A 20456-nucleotide genomic window follows, 5' to 3' on the forward strand; every position below is an offset into this window, starting at 1 on the left:
ATTGCTGGGATCATATTGAGGGCACTGACAAGGGGCTGAAATTCGGTTCGACATTTACTGTCTGTATCCAGACACAGCATGACCAGCAACGTTGGAGATGAGGAATAGTAAATTTCGTAGGAGCGTGACGAGAACTGAGATTTGGCCTCGTCATTTGACAAACCATCAAGATGCAGCACCAGCTTACACATTAGTCTTTGAGCGAATTTCAAATATTGGTCCATTTGAAGACATTTTTACCCATTCAAAGCTTCAAGGGGAATTCGAGCCGAAATTGGGCGTTTTTTACACGAATAGAATTTGAGCCCTGTTAAACATCGACATCAATGTCAGCAGAGTAAATGGAGGACCATGAGAAAATAATGTGAGAAAATAATGTAATAAAGAGTCTTTTTGTTATGAAGAACGTACATAGTCAAACAGGGGTCATACAGGGCAGTACTGGCTTGAAAGCTTGTGTGACAGGCAGATTGATCACATCATATTAGTCCGGATCAGAGTCAACCTTAAGAATAGTAACCATCATAATGCCTGATTAAAAATCTTTTGTATCACCTGTGAGCGGTTTTTCCTTGAGAATCTGCCTTGCCTACTTCGGGGGTAAACAGTCCCCTTTAAGACGTGTATCAATATCATTGCAATGTGCATGTGTTTTAGAGCCTTTACTTACGTTAAGGGATACTTGAAATTCTTGTCAAAAGCTTGTGATTAAGGCAAAGAGAAGACAAAACCTACATAAGTTTGACAAACTCTCCTGAGGATCCCCATGCTAGATTTTGCCACCAAATCTAGCCAATTTCATTGAATTGTTGAAACATTTTGATTACACCATATGCCTGTTTTGAATGAAGCAAATAGTTCGAGGAAGATTTTTTTTTACATTTTAGACGTTCATATCTCTAAAAGTATGTCTTCTTCAAAATCTACGTCTGACTACCTGAACATCAATATTTTGTGTGCGCTTGGATAAGAAATAGGTTAGGCGCTGTTTGTCCGACATCATCTTACCCATTTATTCATGCTATAAAAGGCAACCAGACCTAAGGTTAGACTCTTGATAGCTCAACAGAAGGAAAGGTTCAATATTCTCAAAATTGCATGTTTTCCTGGCTGAGTTACAGCACAAACCATACTTTTTAGTCAAAGTGCTTTTCCTGTTCACCCTTTTCAAAGTTTCAATATGGGCTGTGGGCAAAAGCAAATCAATTCAGTACATTTCAGTCATATGATTTAATTGCTATCTTTTTGAGCATGAAAAGACTTGAGAGCAGTTTAATAGAAGCCCAAGCATCGTAGGGGCTAGGGACAATGTGAAACGTAATGGGAAAATTGTCATCATTTCAAGGCTTATTCTATGGTTTTCCATTGCCTTTTTCAAAGAACTTCGGAAAAAGATATGAAATATCACATGTTGACAATTGAATTCACTCAAAGTGACAATAATATCTGCAAAGTTTTGTCAAAGTGGAATACATATCTATGAAATTTCGGCAACAAACGTACATCAGGACCAAGCTAGCCAGTGTTTTATCTATCAAGTGAGCATTACTTTGAACATAATTTTAGGCTTTCCTCGTTCCTTATGTTACTTGATCTACAGGCAGTACAATAATCGCTTCCAAGGTGCAAAGTTGAACCTTTTTTAAATGGACTGGCTATAATGTGTCTGATCAATGAATCAAATATAGAACATGTGTGGATCAAATATCTGTTGTTTTGGTTATAAAAAGGTATCGCCATAACTGGCAAACGTAAATTTGGCATCCCTGAATCCACTTCTTTATTGTTGTTCTGTTTGGGTAACCAATAATCCTTGGACGGATGGTAAACCAATATTAAAGGACAAAATAGTCGAAAGAGATGGTAAGCGAAGACCATCAAAGTAATTGGCAAAAAACATCTGACAAACTTCACTTGTTTTAGCGGATTTCCAAGGGTTCTCGGAAATTTGGCAGGTATTGCTCGGCCCTCAATTGCAGACACTTCAGAGGAGATGGATTCCAACTCAAGTTCTACAAATTTCCCCTGAAAAAAGAGCGGTGCGCCGTGTGGGTTCAAAACAGTGGACGGTCGGATTTAAAAGACAAATCTAGTGACTATTGTCACAACAATCTGCAAATATGTCAACTCCATTTCGAAGACAAGATGTTCAATGGTCCTATCAGACTCCACACTGATGCCATTCCCACACTCTTTGATGTGCCAAAGATTCCGCCCAAGTTCTCTCCTTCTCTAAACCTGCACCTAAACCACTACAATCCCATTAAAACCGAGCCCGAGCAGTATCATGATGGCTTGTCAGGGGATCCAATGGACCATGTGCCGGATTTTATAGTGTCTGAAGAGCCGAGTGCGTCCCAAAGTACCTTTGAAGAACCTGACCCGTTGAACAATGTGCCGGATTTTGTAGTTTCTGCAGATCTAAGCACAGCGTCCCAAAACATCTTGGAGGAACCAGATCCATTGGCTGATGATCATGATGAACCCATGTTACATGAAAATGACTTTGACCATACTTACGCTGTTTGTCCCACATGTCAAAGACCCAGTGAAGATGTAGAAAAGATCATGGCCAACCTTAGACGATCGCTCAAGGCCAAAGATCTAGTTATTCGAAAGTTAAAAAAGAAGGAACAGAGACTTCAGGAGAGCCTGACCGACCCAGCATTCATTATCGAGTCACTCCAAGACTACTTTGAGCCCGATGTGATGGAGGAGTTCAAACGTCATGTTAAAGCTAAACTTGATAGTAATACGACATATTAGTCCCTGATTGAATGATCGAAGATTATAAGCCAATATATTGAAGACTTTGTTAGCAAAAAATTAAAGCAGAATTATCTTCACAGGGAGAGCCCTTGCAAACAAAAAATGAAGTGCGGAAATTCTGAAATACATTCTTGCGTAGTGACTTGCAGGACTTTGGCCTCGTCTTTGAATAATAGAATAAGAAATGACCTATCACGGATCTTTCCGAGAAACGTATCTTTTCATGCAGGATAAGGTTGTCTCAAGATTTGTGTTCAGTTCAAGTAATTAGATAGCATAGAAAAAAAACGCATTTTCACAACCTCCAGGACCTTTGACTCGACGAGATCTTTTTTTTTTGTCGCATGATATTGATGTTTAGGACCAACTTGCCAGCGTTTCAGCCACGAATGTCATTTGTAGCAACAAACACTACCGTCCAAAAGTAGTGTTCAAGAGAGGTCATATTATCGTCTACACTGATTTTCGCCAACTTTGTCCCCAGATTCAAGCTCTGAGTAGCCATCATAGGCGGTGTATTTGAGAAATGCAATTCCATGGAATATGCCTTCCAAATTTAATGTTATGTGTTAAGCTCTCCGACTCATAACAATTGAGTTCTACTTCGTTAAGTCCTTTCAAAATAATATGTAGATAATGATATTCGGTGTTGTTTTGCGAACTTGCTTACCGCTTCTAGAAATGCAATTCCCAACAGTTCAAGACGAAAAACTTATTTATCTTACTTAACTATATGTTCCATATGTTCACATAGTATCTGATCCGTCAACGAATTAGAGTTGCCGAATCTGGCTAGCCATTGAATATAAGGCTGATCAGGAATTTAGGTCAGAAACTGACCTACGTTCAAGTCTGAACTAAATCATGCTTCTGGATCAAGACCTACATACTTCATAAGGATATTTGAAGGCAGCAAATTGAACAATGAAGGAGCCCGAGAAAGAAGAGAGGTGGACTTCATTGTTTTAACTAGCCTGGATTCTCGAGGGCTTGAAGGTGCTCTCAAAACGCACATTAAGCCTCTACGGTCACTAGAATTGACCCTAAAACCTAGGTTGGGAGAAAGCTCATGGATGCCTGTGAAAACGTACGATATCAGAAACCTCTCATATCTTCTCTTAACACTACAATCTCAACCATTAAAACTGAATGTGATTATTTGCAAAATGCGATTTAACAAATGATATGTTATCCATAGGTGGGCCTTCCTTACGTGGGTTGTTAGTTTTGCCTACATTTCAAACGGGTATCTTCTGGACATGAATTAATGAAGAAACCTGCACGGTTGGGACAAATGGAGAATAAGCAAAACAAAATTATAATGTTCTTTTCAAATTCAGGTTACAAAAGGATCAAGTTTTTTATATCAGATATTAAAAACATGAAAGGTATTTTTTTCTTCTGCGAGTGTTTGGACGCATTATCCAAGATTTTGAAACATGTTTGCCCCCTTGTTACTACTCAAAATTGGTTGGATGAGCTCCAAATCATTAAGCAAATTTGGATCTGCTTAATATATGAAGTATGAAAAACAAATAAAGTATTTCAAATACTTTTTTTTAACTACATAAGAATATGACACCAAAGTCAAGCTTATTTCACTTGATCTCCTGATTTCAAAAAGAACGATTATAATTTCATGATCGAAACTTGATGCTTATCCCAAAAGTGCCTGGAATCGAACCCACTAATTCGAGAGTTGCTTTATCTTGCGCCGCAACCCCAACTTTCAACGCTAATCGATGTTATTATCAACTATTTCTTTATATTACCATTATACTTACGATCGTGAATGTTGAACGTTCATATCCAGAAGTCAAATCAACTTTTTTTCATTGTGGTCTGGTCGGTAGATATGTTTAACCATAGATTTCTAGACACTGGATGTCGGACGACCGACCACTCGGTTGGCTAAACAGTACAATAAACCGGTTTGTAATCAATTCCCAGGAGACCATCCATTGTACTGTTTTACCAGCCGAGTGGTCGGTCGTCCGACATCCAGTGTCTAGAAATCTATGGTTTAACCCATTGTTAGACGATAATGTATTACCTCGATCCTTTCTTTTGCCCTCAAGCATCTTTCAGGATCGATGGCAAAGATGGAAAATAATTAATACAATCAGTTACCTCGGATAAGTCTGGAGCACCCTAAAGCATGTTATCGTTGGATTTGTTGCCTCAATAACATTCTCGCATGCAGAAATTTTCCTGAGATCAGACTCCATTCCATGGGTCTATGCATCAGTCTCTACAATGTTAGTTGCTTTGATGTGACGACGATGATGGTCCCTTTCTTCCTTACATAGCAAGTGTTTGATGAACGAGCTAAACTTGTTCCGAAAAAGATTTGTTTAATGAAGTTGTCCTCATGTTTCTTGCAATTTTTCACTTGATAAGTTTGGGCTTACCATGAGAGCTAAACCAACAAATAAATATGAAAAGTTATATGTTCAATGGTACAGATTCAACCTGCAGGACACCAAAGGTGGGCGTTAAATCGTCAATTGTCCAGTACCCATGTTCAATTTTTCCTTAATACTTAACTAAGTAGTGATTTAAATTATCTATTCTGGATTAGCTTTGATCACATTTTTGTTCAGTTGAAACGTTCACTTCTTGTCGGTTTAGGCTTAAAGTTTAAGACGTTTCTCAATAAAAAGGGACGAGTTGCAGTTCTATTCTTTAGACTAATGTGGGTAATTAATTACACAGCTAATCAAGCAAAGGATTTGACGAATAATTCTTACCCTCCTTATTATCTTAAGAGCCAATATTTCAGGATCATCACATCATCCTGACCATGCCCCTCAAAATATCTGGCAAGTAAATGACTCGAGTAGCTTTAGAATTTTCGGGTTTTCTGGCATAGTGTCATAGTGTTAATGGCCAAACAAGAATAATGCAAACGATGAGTCTTTCAATTACGTTAAGCTACTTTCTGAGGTAACTTTACTTAATTGTAGTGCTTGAAGTAACGCCTTACAAGTAACAGTATTACTTTTTAAGTAACGCTACCGATAACGCATTACTTTTCTGAAAAAGTTACGGTAATGGAACGGGTTTTTAAGCCTTCCCGTTACCGTTACTTACTTCTCTACTTTACCCCTCTCAAATCCAATGGCTTACTTGCCACTGATGGGATCAAATAAATAATCGCGCTAGTCATATGTTTCACGTCATATTTACTAAACGTTAAATATCTCATGAGCGGATTTTTTCGAAGTTTTAGGTCCTTCTTTTCTGCAAAAGTAACGGTTACGGTAACGCGTTACTTTTTTTTGGTAACGGTTCAAGCCCTGCTTAATTGTTTTCACGATATTTGAAAAGTCAATTCGTCAACTAAAAAGCTACGTGATTTTACGAGTAAAACCTGTCAATTCACGGCGTCTTCAGGATAAAGTAAATCTTTAAGGTGTTACAAAACTTTGTTTCGAAAAGTTGAATTGCCGCCAAATTTAGCAAGTGTGCGGATATGCTCTGTTGTCTGATAAATTACCATAATAATATGATGATCATCAAGAACATGTGCAAAGCACGTCAATGGAGATTTGCACTTCTTTGTTTGAACCATGATCAGAATTTGTGCGCGTCGAACACTTAATAAAATCATTTTGATATTCGCAATCTTTCCTTTACTAGTCATCCTCCGGTTTTCATACAATCAAGTCGCAACCCGGCTTTCAACTGACTCAATTTTGAACCCATTTTTGACAAAACTTCACATCTCATCCGCTTCCAAAATCTCTCCTGACAATGGGATCATTTTCTTAGAAATGACGACGAATAAAGATCGCTTGGATTGGTTCACTTATTGTGCCTTGGAAAGTGCCAGCCGGCAAAATCCAAGTCGCCAGATCTATTATTTGATATCCAAAAACAACCAACATGACTACAAGGGTAAGTATCATGAACTATCACTACTTGTACACATTTTCATGGTATTTTCTGGTTTGATTTCAAACGAATTTCAGTTTTGTCATTTCTAATGGGTCTGGGAAATATTCAAGTGGGCAAGTTTGATTTTCAAACTTTAATCAGGGATTATTATGGTTCAGATGTCCTTCATATGTTCCTGAATGCAAATATTGATGTGTACTCCTGGTCAGACTTATGTCGATGTTTGTTATTGCACCAGAAGGGGGGTGTCTACATGGATGTGGACACAATATCTGTGAATCAAATTCCGAATTACTTTCCAAACATATTGCAAAGAAATATCAAAAAACTTCTGACAAATTGTTTCATGAAGTTCGAAGCAGGCCATCCCTTTCTCAAGATCATCTTGGAGGACTTGGTGAGTTCAAATCTGTGTAAATTGGTTTGGGGTCGGAAAAATAGGTTGCGATTTTGTTCAAAATAGTGTTTCTAGATTATGAAAATCAGCCAAGAAATTATTAGAGAAAACGTTAAAATAATTTATAAACACGTGAAAAAAGTTTTTCGCTTCATTAGTTACTCATGTTTTACGGTGGTTACTAAGGAAGAAATTCTGCGATTACTGTTCTTCAAGATCTTTTTTCTCTTTCGGCTCAGGAATAAAATCTCAAGCTTACCTTTATTTAACTAATATGTTGAATTGTAATGTTGGCACGTATCTATGACTACTAACTGAAAATCATTTTTTGAACCATCCTGAAATCATGGTCCAGGACAAAGTAGATGAGTGGTCTCTAAAATAAATATCATGATTGGGTGAGAATCTAAGGCAAATATATATTGAAGATATTACGTTATAGTTAATAGAAAAAGTGAAATACACCTTGAGCTACCTATCAATGTCAATCAATACATGCATTCTTAGGGAGACATGATCAAAATAAAGGAATTTGTAAAAAAAAAAAATTTGAAACATAACAAATACGAGATGAATATAAATGTTCTTATACTATAAATGTTGAATATAAAAACCCTTATGGCCTGTAATATATTTCTTTCGCTTTTGTCGCAACAGCTTAAAGGAAATTGAAGGTTTCGGGATAATCTCACCAGATTTTGCCGAATGCTGCCAAAACATTGGAATGAATAACAATAACAATTGGCATTCTTGTAATGTATTCTGAGTAGGGCATATCAGAGGTGCCATTTTTGCTTGCTCTGGACAACATTTAAGGTATTCATGGTTGTGAATCTTGTTATATGAGCAATGCTCCGCAATTCACATTTCCTCGTTTATATCAGGTTGGACTAAAAAGACCTTAATTAAAGACAAAGCATTTCTACTTTGGACATTGGGTTCTTCAATGATTTCTTCAGCTCTATCTAATTTGTCTTGGGAACATTTTTTGTGTATGTTCTGTATAAAAGAGTACATAGGAGCTACTACATGTTATTTTTACGTTCCAGATACGTACAAGTACCCAATCTAAGCTTCCGTACACTGAAACTAATTCTTCAAACATTTTTAGTCACAAATATCCCAGTCTAATAAGTAATAAAACTGATTTAATGAGACATTGCGCTTTAATACGGCAATGATTAGATTTTATTGTTTGCAAGTATGCTATTAATTTACTTCAAAACACTGCAGTTTTTTTTCATGAAATAACCTAAAACTGGCTCCAAGGTAACTCGACACAACGGAAAAGTCGGCACACTGGAAAAATTGACGCAGGAAAACTCGACATATTGGAAAATTCGACCCATCGGAAAACTCGACATATCAGAAAACCCGACACATCGGGAAAACTCGACACATCGAAAATTTAGATGCATTGGAAAACTCAAAACACAAGAAATCATTACAAATATAAAATTTCACCTCCAAGCTTTTCAGTGACTTTTTTTGATGGCTTGACCAGTGAGCTTTACACGTTTTCATATTTTCTATAGCAGCATTATATAAATCTTAAGCAAGGACGCCCTATCTCCATTTTTAATTATCCTCAATGACGGATATTAGCAAATGGTTCTGGCAGTCATGTTTTTCTGATCTGTTGCATCTTGCGATATGTTTTGTTTTCTTACATTTAGAGTTTTCTAATGTATTGAGTTGCCTGATGCATCGAATTTTTCAATGTGTCGAGTTTTCCGGTGTGTCGGCTTTTCTCTGTGTCGATTTGCCAAGGAATCCCAAAAAATAACTTGTTACATTTGAACCTACCGAAGATTTATTACAAAATAACCAACAAGTTCGTTCCCCGTTCCTGTCTAGCAAGTGGCAGCTACTCAACCGCTCAATCTTTTATTTATTTTTTCAATTTGCCTTCAAATCCTCTTCCTTGACCAGAAATCCAAGATCTTGTCCAACAATGTCACGGCCATGGATGGGCCTCTGGTCCGAGATGCAGCTATGAGACATTGTCGTTATGTGGTGGTAGGTCGCAAGCCCAATGGAACATACGTGTGTCCACACCATTGGCGTTTACAAATCTTCTCCAGGGAAGAGAAGGCCGTAGCTCATTTCTTGAATTGGGCCAATCGAAAGCAAGTGTGGAATAGCACCGAGCGAGGTAAACTCTTTACGTGAAGTAATATTGGTATGAAAACATTCATGATATTTGTTTGGTCTTTCAGAATTATACCCGAAATTGTTCGCTCTTCATTTGTCCACGGTGCAAAAAAGGCGGATGTACGGTACAGCAGGTCTTTCAGAATTATACCCGAAATTGTTCGCTCTTCATTTGTCCACGGTGCAAAACTCCCATTTTAACCAACCCTGTACTCTCATGCGGAACTATCCCGGTCTACCAAATATCATGGAGGCCTTTTGTCCGCGAACATATTCTTATGTATTCAACTTGAATCTGACCAACGCATGTTCAATCAATTGATGAATGTGATTCAAAGGGTCTTTCTAGTGAATCGATAAGTAGATAAAGCCTGGTACATCCATGGCATTTTTCTGGTATGATGGTCTTGAATGTCGACTAAGTAGAATTCAGAACTGCCACCTGTGACCTACTGTCCTTGAAATTTCAGCGTTTCAAGTCCGGAATTAGATGCAAGTTCGAATAAAAGCAGCACATGGTCTCCTGCATTCACGTGCCAACGATTTCCTGATTCGCTTGATCTCTAATCTGTGGTGTTCATAAATGAATCGTTCTGTTACATGAAATGGATAGGGAGAGGACAAGAGGACTTTTAAAAAATTACAAAACTAACTTCTAAGCAGAATCATTATCAAGCTAGCAAAAACATCAATTTGAAGGTGGTTTGACGTTTAGGGAACAGCGTCCTGTCACAATCTTTAAAACTTCACTAAATGAATGAAGAAGCAAACCAAATGCAGATATTTTGGAGCAAAGCGTTCAGGAACGAAAAAAATGGAACGCCCGTTGAAATAAAAGACACTTGTGATAGGTTGACACCTCTCAAGTTGCGAGATTGTGAAGGAAGAAATATTTTTTTCCGTTACTTGAGGTGGAAACTTCTGCAAGTAAGTGAGCAGATATCGTTAGTGCTTCCTGGCGGACGTTTTTTGTAAGATCAAACTTTGTTTAGAGACCATGATCGAACCTAAAGATATACGCCAACCTGAAAAATACCTCCACTTTTGCGTCGGAAATATATATGTTCAAATTTTCATTTTCCAACTGAATTTGGCCATTTTTTGCAACTATTTCATGTTTTTAATTTTCTCCATCTTTTAGAGCACCAGCAATCACTGTCCCATTAGGGTCTTTTCCCTCGATTTTTCATCGCGCTTAAAGAGTGGAATCTATCCCTAAGCGTCTTTTCCCTTGTTTCATCCAACTTCCCAAAGCTCTCTTTTCAAACTCTAAAATATGTCCATGAAAAGCGTCGTATTAGGATTCGGAGGGAGATGCGCTCCCTCGGATGGCTTTTTTGCCATGATGCGGAGAAATATTGAACAAGCTTCAGTCTGACTTCAATCCACTCACAAGTGAGTTGGACTGATTTGCTTTTAAAAATTCTCTAAAAAGCCTTACAAAGTTTCTAACTGACGGAAATTACATAATATATCCTTTTCTTCGGAACCACAATGCATTGACAAATCAAGTTCGATTTCCTGCGTTTTCAAAGTCATCCTCCCAGGATTCAAAGTTTATTGAAACTAGAGAGCTCGTTTAAAGCTTTGAGCGTGAGTGACATACCTTCGCTTATCGAACTATATATACTGTATGTACACGAGTAGATGGATGGCGGAGAAGCCCTCCTGATTCATCAGATGACAATGATGCTTTGACACAAGTGGTTTTGAAAATCCCTCTCTCCATAACAATAGCCTGCTGGAAGCTGGATAGGTGTTCTCCTTGCGTCATACTGAAGTGGAATTGTGTTTATACTATGGTCACAGGATGAGTGTGTCCAAAAGTGTTTGGAGAATAGCATCACCACTGGTTCTCATTGTACTCTTGGATGCCGTCCAATCCTTGGATGTGGAATGCGGCTATGAGAGTCAACGGAACATGGTGTCCTGTCGGTGTTTGGGGAATGCACAAAGTGCGGGTTTTGAAGATTTGAGTGACGTGGTCAATGATTATGTGCGGGACCGGTTCTCGAACCTGGTCTTTCATCATGTGCAACTCCGGGATTGTGACCGTGTTATGATCACACTCAACTTGAGGTGAGAGGAGAGATTTTTGGCAGATGCAAGCCTTAAGGACACAAACACGTTTGTATTTTGAATTCACAAAGTCCATGATCCAATTAAAGACTTGGCAGGCATCTTAATGCTCATTTGTATTAAAAGAAGTGACCCAATAAATGTTCTTGGCATTGAACATTCTGCACCTTTTGCTATATTGGGTCGTTTTCGTTGGCAGTTTCCCCCATCCGTGTGGTTCTGCTTAAAACTATCTTAGAGCCAAGTATTAATCTGAAAATTCATTTTTAGTCAAATTATCCTGATCTTAGTTTTGATAAGCAAGCAAAACCAGTTACCATTACAAGTTGCTACGTCCTAATATCGGGTTAAAGGGTTAAAGTACATATTTAAGCTCTCTTACATTCAAAAGTAAAATTAGAAAATATATTCTCAATAGCTCGTTATTCCATGAATCATTCACATCGGAATCTTATTGGGTCTCTTATTCAAATACAGGCAATAATCCATTTTTGAGTCCGTACCGTCCCTTTTGCAATGCAAACACTAATCTAAGTTGATCACATTTTCACTGCAAATCCTTTTCACAGGGTTCTAACCGATGCTTGGGAATGAGTTTCCAGCAAGTCATGTCATGTTTGATACATATTTGGTCTAATAATGAATTGAAATTGGCCACTTTTTGGCTCCCCTGAACGTATGGTTGGTCAGGCATGGATTGCAGAAAATGATCAAGATTCTGTTTAAATTTAACAAAAGTTCATCTAAATTGTATCGTTGGAGGACTACAGAAAAAAGGTTATAGAGGACAGGGTCTCTGTTTAAGACAAAAGAAGCATTAATGTTCTTTAGGAGCTTGGTATCTATCAAATTAACTATATGTGGAATGGAATCCGTTAGGAACTGGAAAAAAAATCAATGATGAAAAGCTAAAACTAAAATCCCAGAAATCACCTCAGCACATTACTAATTTGTTAATCAAAATGTAGGCTCCAAGCATTGAATTGCTTATTTATGTTGTGTTATGTAGCCGCGCCGTAACGGTGCTTGCATTTTTCAGAGTATTTAGCGTGTCTCTAAAAGAAAATTCCACTAATACGAGAAAGAACGAGATTATCCACAACTGTGTTTTGAACACCACCTTCTTAGTGACAATGCTTTAAAAAAAATATATATATATATATAAAAAACACATTACATTTTCTAGACCTATGGTTGTTCTTTTATTGCCATGACTCAACTAACCAAATCAGCTAATGCCTGTACATTTCAGAACGTTTTCCATTGAAGGTCGTTACTTCAACATATCATATGTGAGTTTCAACAAGATCCAAAACCTTGATCTCTACATCGAAAACATTGACTATGGATACACCAACTTTGTGTTCGAGGATGTCCGTCGTCTCAAGTTGTCCGGACGTTTGGACAATCCATCCACATCAGTCCAGATATGGAGTCGAGATTCTAACTATGGAATCGATAGAAGCGACATTCTGTTTCAAGATTTTCTCGCCAGGTCCAGAATTGAACTTATCAACATTCAAGTAAGCCCTTTATTCTTACCCTCTTTTTCGTTGGTTTTATTTTTCATTGGACCATTTCAGGATGCGAACTCCGTTCGTGTTGTTGACTCGGCCTTTGAGAACCTTAGAAAAGCAGAGGTCATTCGAACTGATCGTTGCCATGTTGGTCTTACAACTCTTACTGAGGTTGATTGTTCCAACATGGACGCGCTATTTGTCTCCACTGTCCCTTACACATGTAAGAATAACGAACTTCATTTATTGATCTCGATCCTAGCTAGTATTCATGATTTTTCTTTTTTTCAGCAGCTTCAAATGCCGTCCTTACACATCCGGCCTTTATCATCGTTCTAGTCCTGATAGTCATAGCTGTTCTGGTTGGAATTGCCGCTCTTATTTATGCCAAACAATGGAAGAAGAAGAAAGAATTGGAGCTCCTCGGCTTCCCGCCCCCTTCATCCACCATGTCAAGAGCCACGCCTCCAGCTTCATCAGCCAGATTGAGTAATCGACAATTCACTGTGCGCTCATAAAACCCCATTTTACTTGTGTCTTCCTTGATATCATTTACATTCGTTATTATTATACACCTTGTGGTCCCTCCTTGCCATGGTAGCTCACCAATCCAATCAGTGTAATGAAATCCGGAGATGACATGTGCTCATCTAGTTTGCGTTGAACTTCCTCGTGGATTTCTGATGGCATGATCTCCAACAGAGTCTTGGCTGCTAACTTTCTCATGGAATTATTCTTGATGGGTCCCCTGGGCAAATCTAGAAGAAAATCAAACCTTATATAGAGAACTCGAGGTGGCCGTGAGTCATGACCGCCAATTAGTTCTGCTTGAAGGTTATCATTCATAGAATCTCGCAACCTCCATTTCCCCTCCAATGAAGCTAATACAATCATTATGACATGGTTTACCTCCATAGGTGACAAAGGCAAATTCATAGATGGTTTGAATGAGAGTGCCCAGATTCTCTTTGTAGTTTGGAGCACTGATGAGTTCTTTAAGCGTGTTCAATTTAACCGGATCCACTTGCCGGTACCATTCCAATTTGTCCTTGCCTTGAGCAATCATATCTCTTAAGTAACTTCGCTCGTCCATCCAAGACTTGAAGGATCTTTGGAAACCTTCCGGACCAAACTCCAAGGCGTAAGTGGCAAAACAAATCAGGATGAAATATCTTTAAAAAAAAGGGATTGCCGTGGGATTGTCATGATTTATGAGAGATATAGCTAAAACATGATTCACCTTTCCATAAAGTTCAAAATTAGTTCCCTCCATACAATTTGCTTATCCTCAGGAGCCACATCGTACTTCCATTTCGTCTCAATGATGCACTCTCTGAGGTTCTGCAGCCCCGATCCCTTGGGAGGTGGACCACAAATATCAATGATCCGATCCAAACTCTTCTTGGCCTCTTTTGCTCTGCTCTCCTAAATTCAATTATGAGTATTCAATCTCAAACGGAGCCAGCTCAAACCGAATTGAATTTTACCTTTTGAAGCAGTTCCTTGATGACATCGAATTTGCCTCGAAGTAAATTGTCTTGTTCATGGGTGGATTTGGCCTTGGTTTTGGTCTCAAAATGGACGGCAATGAGCTTGGCAATTGTCTCTTCAGGCACCAGGTGAAGTTCTTGTAGCTTCTTCAACTCAGTTCGAATTTGAATCTCCTTGATCAGACAAGCTAAGATCATTCCTAAAATGTGCCAATTGCTCAAGATGTTGATATTGTAAACATACATTTTGCAATGAGAATAAAGTTCCTTGCTCCGCTCTCGATTACAAGTAATATAATTACCAATTGTCGTTCTTCCTCGTCCCATTTGACAGCTAAAAACGCATTGTGTGGCAGCTGGTTCCCCTTTCAAGGCATCCACGATCATGTCCAAGGATTCTTCAGTAGGGCATTGATCTTCGGAAATAGGAATCTTTAAGATCCGAAGATGAGGATATTTATCGGACAAACTAGACCAGATTTCCCGTTGGCCTTGCAACGATTTCACCTGTTATGAAAGTGTTTGAGGAAAAAGCAATTATCCACATTTATCATAAATATTATTTACCTTGACCGACTCAAGACGATCCGACCTTTCCAAAGGGTTCTCGGTGAATCCAGAGTCTTTGTGCACTTTCAAAGTGGAATCACCAGAGATCTCCATTCTCATCTTGGCCAAATCCATGATTGAAACCTCCATAGCCTCATAATCTTCCAACGAGGCTTCAATACTCAAATTTTCATGCATTCTAAAAAAATAATGAATAGGTGATTACAAGGCAAGTTCCCTTAACATTCAAGGGGCTCATTCCATGTACAGTTCAAAGTTAAATTATGAAATTGAAATCGTGGAAAAAATAGTAGTACATTTTTGTTGCATACAATCATGGTTAGTGGTAAAAACCTTTCGAAAAGATATATGATTTGATTTTCCCTTAGTATATCCGAGATCAATGTACGTCGTAAAAAAAAATCTTGCCTTTCTGGATCTCGAGGTGCATATGGAATCTTGTTAATATAGATCACCGGTTCCTTCCTCATATTGAACCAGATAACCTTATTGGCTTTGGTCTCGGAACCATGATTAACTTTGTCTAGAACGTTCTCAAACCCTCTGATCAAAGGCTGGGCCGTTCCATAAACAGGAAATCCTTTCACCTGCAAACATATCGTGGATTAGCACAAGAGTTACAAAATGGACTTCTTGCTTGAAAATCATCTCACCTGTCTGAAATTAGGTGCCCCATCGATTCTGCCTTCTTTACTCAACAAATGAAGATTCTGAAAATGATCACTCTTGAATCGACATTCATGGAGAATGTCCTTGGGCGAAGATTGGGACATTTCAAACTTTTGCTTCCGACTCTCTGACCCTCTCCATAATCACTGATAAGTACAACGGGTACGAGGCTGGGCATGACCTGTCTATTAGTATAAATCAAACTCCGGCCCAATGTCACCGATAAGCGGATCCAATAAGTTGGATCAATTGCAGGGACATTGCAGCAAAGGGTCTGATTATCTCAAAAATTGACATGTTGTTGTCGTTGCAATACCACTAAAATAATGTCCATGGGCAATTTTCGAAATTTCGAAATTGATCACCCTTGATTTCGGAACCAACTGAACTTGTTCATCCTGAAACTTGGAGCTCAGAAACCAGAAAGTAAAAGTGAAAACTTTGGAAGCCAAGATTGTAATAGGAAAGGTAACGTTATTTATGGTGATTTCTATCCTCGAACATGCTGTGTCAGCGAATTTGAAGGCCGGGGATCGAAAGCGGCCGAGCATTCTTAGGTAAGATTTGTTTATTGGAATCATTGAATGAATGTCATAAAAAACTTGTAAACTGTAAGCAGTTGATGATATGATCCTACTAGCTAGCATCCTTGAAAATCTGGATATCTGGGGTAAAACCGTACTTCTTTGCGGATCTTTCGACCACGGACAGTACTTCTGTAGCGATCATCCAAACTGTCGTCATACTCGCAAATGTACGTGCCTTTATCCTCGGGATAAACCTGAAAAAAAAGGCCAGAGTCCGTTTTAAAATCCAGGTCTCGAGAATCCCTTTGAGTCCAAATTTTCAAACCTTCGTAATAATGAGTGTTTCTCCGTCATTTTTCAAGTAAGCCCTGGACCTAGGATAGAAAAAGGATTGTGTAAGCCAAGATTAAAGCTTCCAGCCAGGACTTTATTACCCGAAATAGTCGTATATGTCGTTGTATCGACCTCTGGGGTAATGCGAATCGAAAACCCGCGTCCACTTAACGGCCGGTCGTCTGGTGTACAAATACCGAACAGAGTTCAGATGATCGTCCAGGTTGCAAACCAGCTCAGCTTCCCATTCGCATTTTTCGCGGCCGGAACATTCACTGACTCCACGTGTTGTGTCATATCTTCGCCGATTATAATCGTCGGGATATCGATCCCGATAATCGTAATACCTAGATCGAAACTAGCGTTAGGCTTTAGAATGATTGAAGCTTTGAGTCTTGATGTGGTACCTCCGGGTGTCAGTGGGGTAATAGGTACGGAGATATCGCTTGGTTCGGATCTTTTGGTGTGATATCTCATTATCCGTGGAATTGGCCGTGGGAAAGGCCACAGAACTCCCCGGTTTATTTTGGCCCTTGACATTGAGAGATGTGGTTAATGTTTGTCCCGGCACCAGAATCCGTGCTCGTCTGATTTGGGATTTGGCCGATATGATCACGGCATCGTTGTCAGCTGGATCGGGTTCGGATGGATAGGACGAGGTAGTGGGATGGGTGAGTGCCGAAAGAACTCCGGTTAAAGCATCACTCTCATAATTTGAGTACGGACAAGTGGAACCGGAGCCAGTTTCGTATCTTTCACGATAGAATCGATACATATCTTTAGTACCTCCGTATCTAATGTTCCTTAGTCGGCCTTGGATCCGATATTTGCCTGAGCCATCGAATCGAAGGGCGTCCTAGATAAACGTGATCGTTACAAAGACAGTGTGGGTTTGAATATGTGTGCGTTTGGGGTCACTCACGTATTTGATGTCATACTCATCTCCCGTGCGAGATCGAAATGACCCTGCACCGCAGTCATCTTTGCGAGCGTCGTAGTAACGGTCATGACATTCCACGTACAATTTGATGCCTTGGATGTAGCGGTAGTAACCGTAATTGTCACGATACTCGCGACCATCATCGCTTCGGAGGTAACTTTGGGGCGAGGCTGTCACCATGAGCTAAATCAAAATATAGAAATAGTAACATTGGTGATTCATCCTATCAATCATTGGTATTGAACAACATGAAAGTTTCAACATCCCATACAGTATCCCGATCCTTTATTTTATTTTCTTAATGTGTAAAGGGTTGCTTTTAGTTCTGCCAAAATCACCATCCTAAATGGTGTTCTTGACGTGGTTTTACTTCAATCAAAATCCTTGAAAAAATGCCTTTTAAATCCTGAACAAGAAAACCGATCCGTAAAAAAACTGGGTACGGCAGAAGGGCCAAAATTTGAATGTGAGATTCAAAGTAATTGTGATTCTGATTGTGAAACAGACCTAATCTTTTGGCCTTACTTTCAAACCTTTTTCCTCGTGATTTGAGTTGTCTGTAAGATTATTGTAGACTTGGAAGCTGACTTTCTAGTAAGAAACGCTTCCAAGATGATTTTGGATGTTTTTCATTTTGCAAAAGAACACAAAGCCTTGTAAACGTTCGAACAATGAAGTCCACTTCTCTTCTTTCTCGGGCTCCTTCATTGTTTAATTTGCTTCCCTCTGATATTCGTAGGGAAGACGTAGGCCTTGTTGATCTGGTAGCATCTTTTAAGTCAGACTTGGACAATTTTTTAGATAGCATTCCAGATCAACCCTACATTCAAGGACTAGCTCGGTCTGCCCACTCAAACTCGTTGGTAGACCAAATATCATATAAAGATTGAAGGTAATAAATAGACGAATTATAACCTCTCTTTTTAATAGTACTGGGGATTACATTCCCTGTAGCGGTTAGAAAAGCCCGTGAAAAACCAAACCAAACCAAAAAACAACAACAACTTTTTTTGTCCCTTTGGTGTTTGTTCCACTCATTGTTGCATTATTAATACTACTCAAGTAATCAGCTTCCCTCCTCTAGATTAAAAACTGTCCCAACTTCGAAATGTACCTTCCATAAACTTCAAAACGATTCCAATTTCAAGAAAGTTCATAATTGGCATAAAAAGCAACTAACCATATTACGAAAGGTGAATCATATACTAACTCATAGCCCTCCCAAGACAACTCTTTGAATGTTTAAGAAGTCGATGATACTCACCGTTAATGCTCCAATAAGAAAAAGTTGGATCATGGTGCAGTTCAAAGTCTGCCTAGGGATCTCAAGATTTCATCAACTGAGTCCGGGCACTTCTTGATGTCGACTGATCGCATCATCTGATTTAAGGCCTTTTCTTGAAAGGCATTCGAGCGGAAACGACACAAGAAAGATATGTGGGGAGTTTCATCGTCGTTCGCTGGTTGGACGAACGACGGCGCAAAGTTGGGCGGGGTCCTCCCGTTTCCCCGCTTCACAAATATCTAAATGACTCGTCTATAAATCTCGAACAGACCACGAAAAACTTGAAGTAGTTCAACACTTCCCGTGTTGCGGTGGATTAATGAAAACCGATATTCAAAATTGCAAAACTTTTCCTTTCCTCCAGAGCTTGACTTCAAAAAGTTTCTTCAATTTTGTGATTAGGTTTATTGACATGCTGATGTAATTGGCCCAAAGTTTCCGAATGCAGGCGTCTCTGGGGAAAGCTAATTAAAGGGTGATTGTGTTCAAATGTTAAGTGGTTGGTTTTTCGCGTGAAGCAGATTATTCACCCGGAGATACAGTTGCTTTCAAACCTGCCAATTCATTGCGCCATGGCTAATCTGGTCGCTTGGAAATTCATGCTTAAAGTCGGAAAGCCTGGAGAGCTTCTCACGGTTTTCATGGACCAATTTCGATCAGACCTAATAGATTCATGCCCTATTTAGCGAGCTTTTCTACCCAAGATTATCTGATAAACATAGTTTTCAAATTCATTTTGTTACTTGTCTTGGACACATCTCGTTGCAATGCACTAGTTAGGTACTGCACCTTATTATCAAGGACTGTTGTGGTAGCTGAAGGAGGAGGGTGAAACTATTCTACCTTGGAAGACTCCTCCCAATGTCAAGATCGATTTGGACGATAAAGTTGATGTCGCCACTTTTCAAATTAGGCCCGATATCAGTGTCATGTGAGGATGATATTTCGAAACATGGGATATTGAAGTTATTTAACAAAGAACGAATATTAACCGCATGAGTACGATGAACCTTGAACTACATTTGCTTGCCAATATTCCGAACAACAGGTAAGCGTTAATGTTCATGTTACTCTCGTCCTTCATATGAGCATATGAGGTGGCAAAGAAGTCCCTAAACAATCATTGATTTAAAGTTCAACAAAATCTCAATGGATGTAACAGTAAAATTGGCAACGTCTGTGTTGCTTGAAAAAAAATATGAACTTTCAATGTAAACAAATTATAGATATCCTCAAGGGCTTTGAACATGACTTGGTCCATGAATCTAACGCAAATCTAACAAAATATGGACCATTAGAAATGTAAAAAAAGAAAAAAAAAACGCTTAAAAACACACTATGGTTATTTCTTGGAAAAGGTACTCGATTGGTTTCAAAACAGCTATGTAATTAATTTTGTGGAATATTTTACCGGTGTAATCCAAAACAAAGAAAAACAGAAACTTACTATTCTTTGATGTCACATTCCATCCACCAGTAGATTCGAGAAAGCGGGTCTAGAAAGCCCTTGAGGCGGATGTACGGTACAGCAGTTTTTTCCCTGATAAAGCATGTCATTCCGTTGTTATTAATGGCAAATTTCAATGAATTTAATCTAATGTAAACCAGTTTGCCCTGTCACAATTTCCGGTCCCCCATACTTGAACACATGTCCGCAATTCAAAGAGAAAAGATAGTTCTTTAAACCTACTTCCGAATTTCCCCAATCATTTCTTTATCATTTGCATGATCGGTCGAGTTATCCATCTGGTCGGGTTGTTCCCTGATTCAGGTCCTTTGATGTGTTAAGTCGTCTTCGGTCGAGTTGTCTCATCAACCGCTTCTGG

The 20456-nt window shown here is 38.9% G+C and overlaps 5 protein-coding genes and 1 long non-coding RNA gene across 8 annotated transcripts in view; 4 read left to right on the forward strand and 2 right to left on the reverse strand.

Moving 5' to 3' along the window:
• The first annotated feature begins 1725 nt into the window (after positions 1-1725).
• LOC131878288 (uncharacterized) lies at positions 1726-2917 on the forward strand. The gene is made up of 2 exons (XM_059224219.1): positions 1726-1863; positions 1924-2917. The coding sequence occupies exons 1-2, from the start codon at positions 1861-1863 to the stop codon at positions 2764-2766; spliced, it is 846 nt and encodes a 281-aa protein (XP_059080202.1). The 5' UTR covers positions 1726-1860; the 3' UTR covers positions 2767-2917.
• Positions 2918-6317: 3400 nt separating this feature from the next.
• Positions 6318-9542, forward strand: LOC131878148 (uncharacterized). The gene is made up of 4 exons (XM_059224046.1): positions 6318-6669; positions 6744-7066; positions 8999-9221; positions 9286-9542. Exons 1-4 carry the CDS (start codon positions 6342-6344, stop codon positions 9540-9542), a joined length of 1131 nt encoding a protein of 376 aa, XP_059080029.1. The 5' UTR covers positions 6318-6341.
• Positions 9543-10452: 910 nt separating this feature from the next.
• Positions 10453-13352, forward strand: LOC131878285 (uncharacterized). Of its 2 annotated transcripts, none has more exons than XM_059224217.1 (4): positions 10453-11299; positions 12552-12822; positions 12883-13039; positions 13111-13352. In XM_059224217.1, exons 1-4 carry the CDS (start codon positions 11031-11033, stop codon positions 13332-13334), a joined length of 921 nt encoding a protein of 306 aa, XP_059080200.1. In that variant the 5' UTR covers positions 10453-11030; the 3' UTR covers positions 13335-13352. The 2 variants fall into 2 exon arrangements, with proteins under 2 accessions (XP_059080200.1, XP_059080199.1); XM_059224216.1 differs by having other exon boundaries at positions 10460-11299; positions 13108-13352.
• Positions 13353-13383: 31 nt separating this feature from the next.
• On the reverse strand, positions 13384-15712 carry LOC131878282 (paladin-like). Its single transcript, XM_059224213.1, has 8 exons — positions 15530-15712; positions 15285-15463; positions 14874-15054; positions 14609-14813; positions 14304-14506; positions 14057-14241; positions 13726-13988; positions 13384-13574 (listed from the first exon to the last, which is right to left on the reverse strand). Exons 1-8 carry the CDS (start codon positions 15647-15649, stop codon positions 13384-13386), a joined length of 1527 nt encoding a protein of 508 aa, XP_059080196.1. The 5' UTR covers positions 15650-15712.
• A 214-nt stretch (positions 15713-15926) lies between these two features.
• Positions 15927-20456, forward strand: part of LOC131878291 (uncharacterized) — a 29435-nt gene continuing 24905 nt past the window's right edge. The window contains exon 1 of one of the 2 annotated variants that reach the window (XR_009372999.1): positions 15927-16013. This is a non-coding gene — a long non-coding RNA (uncharacterized LOC131878291). Of the gene's footprint in view, positions 16103-20456 lie in introns of both variants that reach the window. The other variant, XR_009372997.1, reaches the window with a different exon arrangement.
• On the reverse strand, positions 16096-19057 carry LOC131878283 (uncharacterized). Its single transcript, XM_059224214.1, has 6 exons — positions 18610-19057; positions 17328-17528; positions 16813-17261; positions 16507-16752; positions 16398-16446; positions 16096-16326 (listed from the first exon to the last, which is right to left on the reverse strand). Exons 1-6 carry the CDS (start codon positions 18640-18642, stop codon positions 16186-16188), a joined length of 1119 nt encoding a protein of 372 aa, XP_059080197.1. The 5' UTR covers positions 18643-19057; the 3' UTR covers positions 16096-16185.

Source organism: Tigriopus californicus, chromosome 3, assembly GCF_007210705.1.
Source record: "Tigriopus californicus strain San Diego chromosome 3, Tcal_SD_v2.1, whole genome shotgun sequence".
NCBI lineage: Eukaryota > Metazoa > Arthropoda > Copepoda > Harpacticoida > Harpacticidae > Tigriopus > Tigriopus californicus.

Coding starts and splice junctions, on each gene's coding strand:
- LOC131878285 (XM_059224216.1), top strand. CDS start 11,031: ATGAGTGTGTCCAAAAGTGTTTGGAGAATAGCATCACCACTGGTTCTC. Junction 12,823..12,882: donor TTGAACTTATCAACATTCAA/GTAAGCCCTTTA, acceptor GGACCATTTCAG/GATGCGAACTCCGTTCGTGT. Junction 13,040..13,107: donor CTCCACTGTCCCTTACACAT/GTAAGAATAACG, acceptor TCTTTTTTTCAG/CAGCTTCAAATGCCGTCCTT.
- LOC131878283 (XM_059224214.1), bottom strand. CDS start 18,642: ATGATCCAACTTTTTCTTATTGGAGCATTAACG. Junction 17,262..17,327: donor ATGAGTATGACATCAAATAC/GTGAGTGACCCC, acceptor ACGTTTATCTAG/GACGCCCTTCGATTCGATGG. Junction 16,447..16,506: donor GACATATACGACTATTTCGG/GTAATAAAGTCC, acceptor TTTCTATCCTAG/GTCCAGGGCTTACTTGAAAA.
- LOC131878282 (XM_059224213.1), bottom strand. CDS start 15,649: ATGTCCCAATCTTCGCCCAAGGACATTCTCCATGAATGTCGATTCAAG. Junction 14,507..14,608: donor ACGAGGAAGAACGACAATTG/GTAATTATATTA, acceptor GGCACATTTTAG/GAATGATCTTAGCTTGTCTG. Junction 13,575..13,725: donor TGCCTTTGTCACCTATGGAG/GTAAACCATGTC, acceptor ATTTTCTTCTAG/ATTTGCCCAGGGGACCCATC.
- LOC131878148 (XM_059224046.1), top strand. CDS start 6,342: ATGATCAGAATTTGTGCGCGTCGAACACTTAATAAAATCATTTTGATA. Junction 7,067..8,998: donor AGATCATCTTGGAGGACTTG/GTGAGTTCAAAT, acceptor TTCCTTGACCAG/AAATCCAAGATCTTGTCCAA. Junction 9,222..9,285: donor GTGGAATAGCACCGAGCGAG/GTAAACTCTTTA, acceptor TTGGTCTTTCAG/AATTATACCCGAAATTGTTC.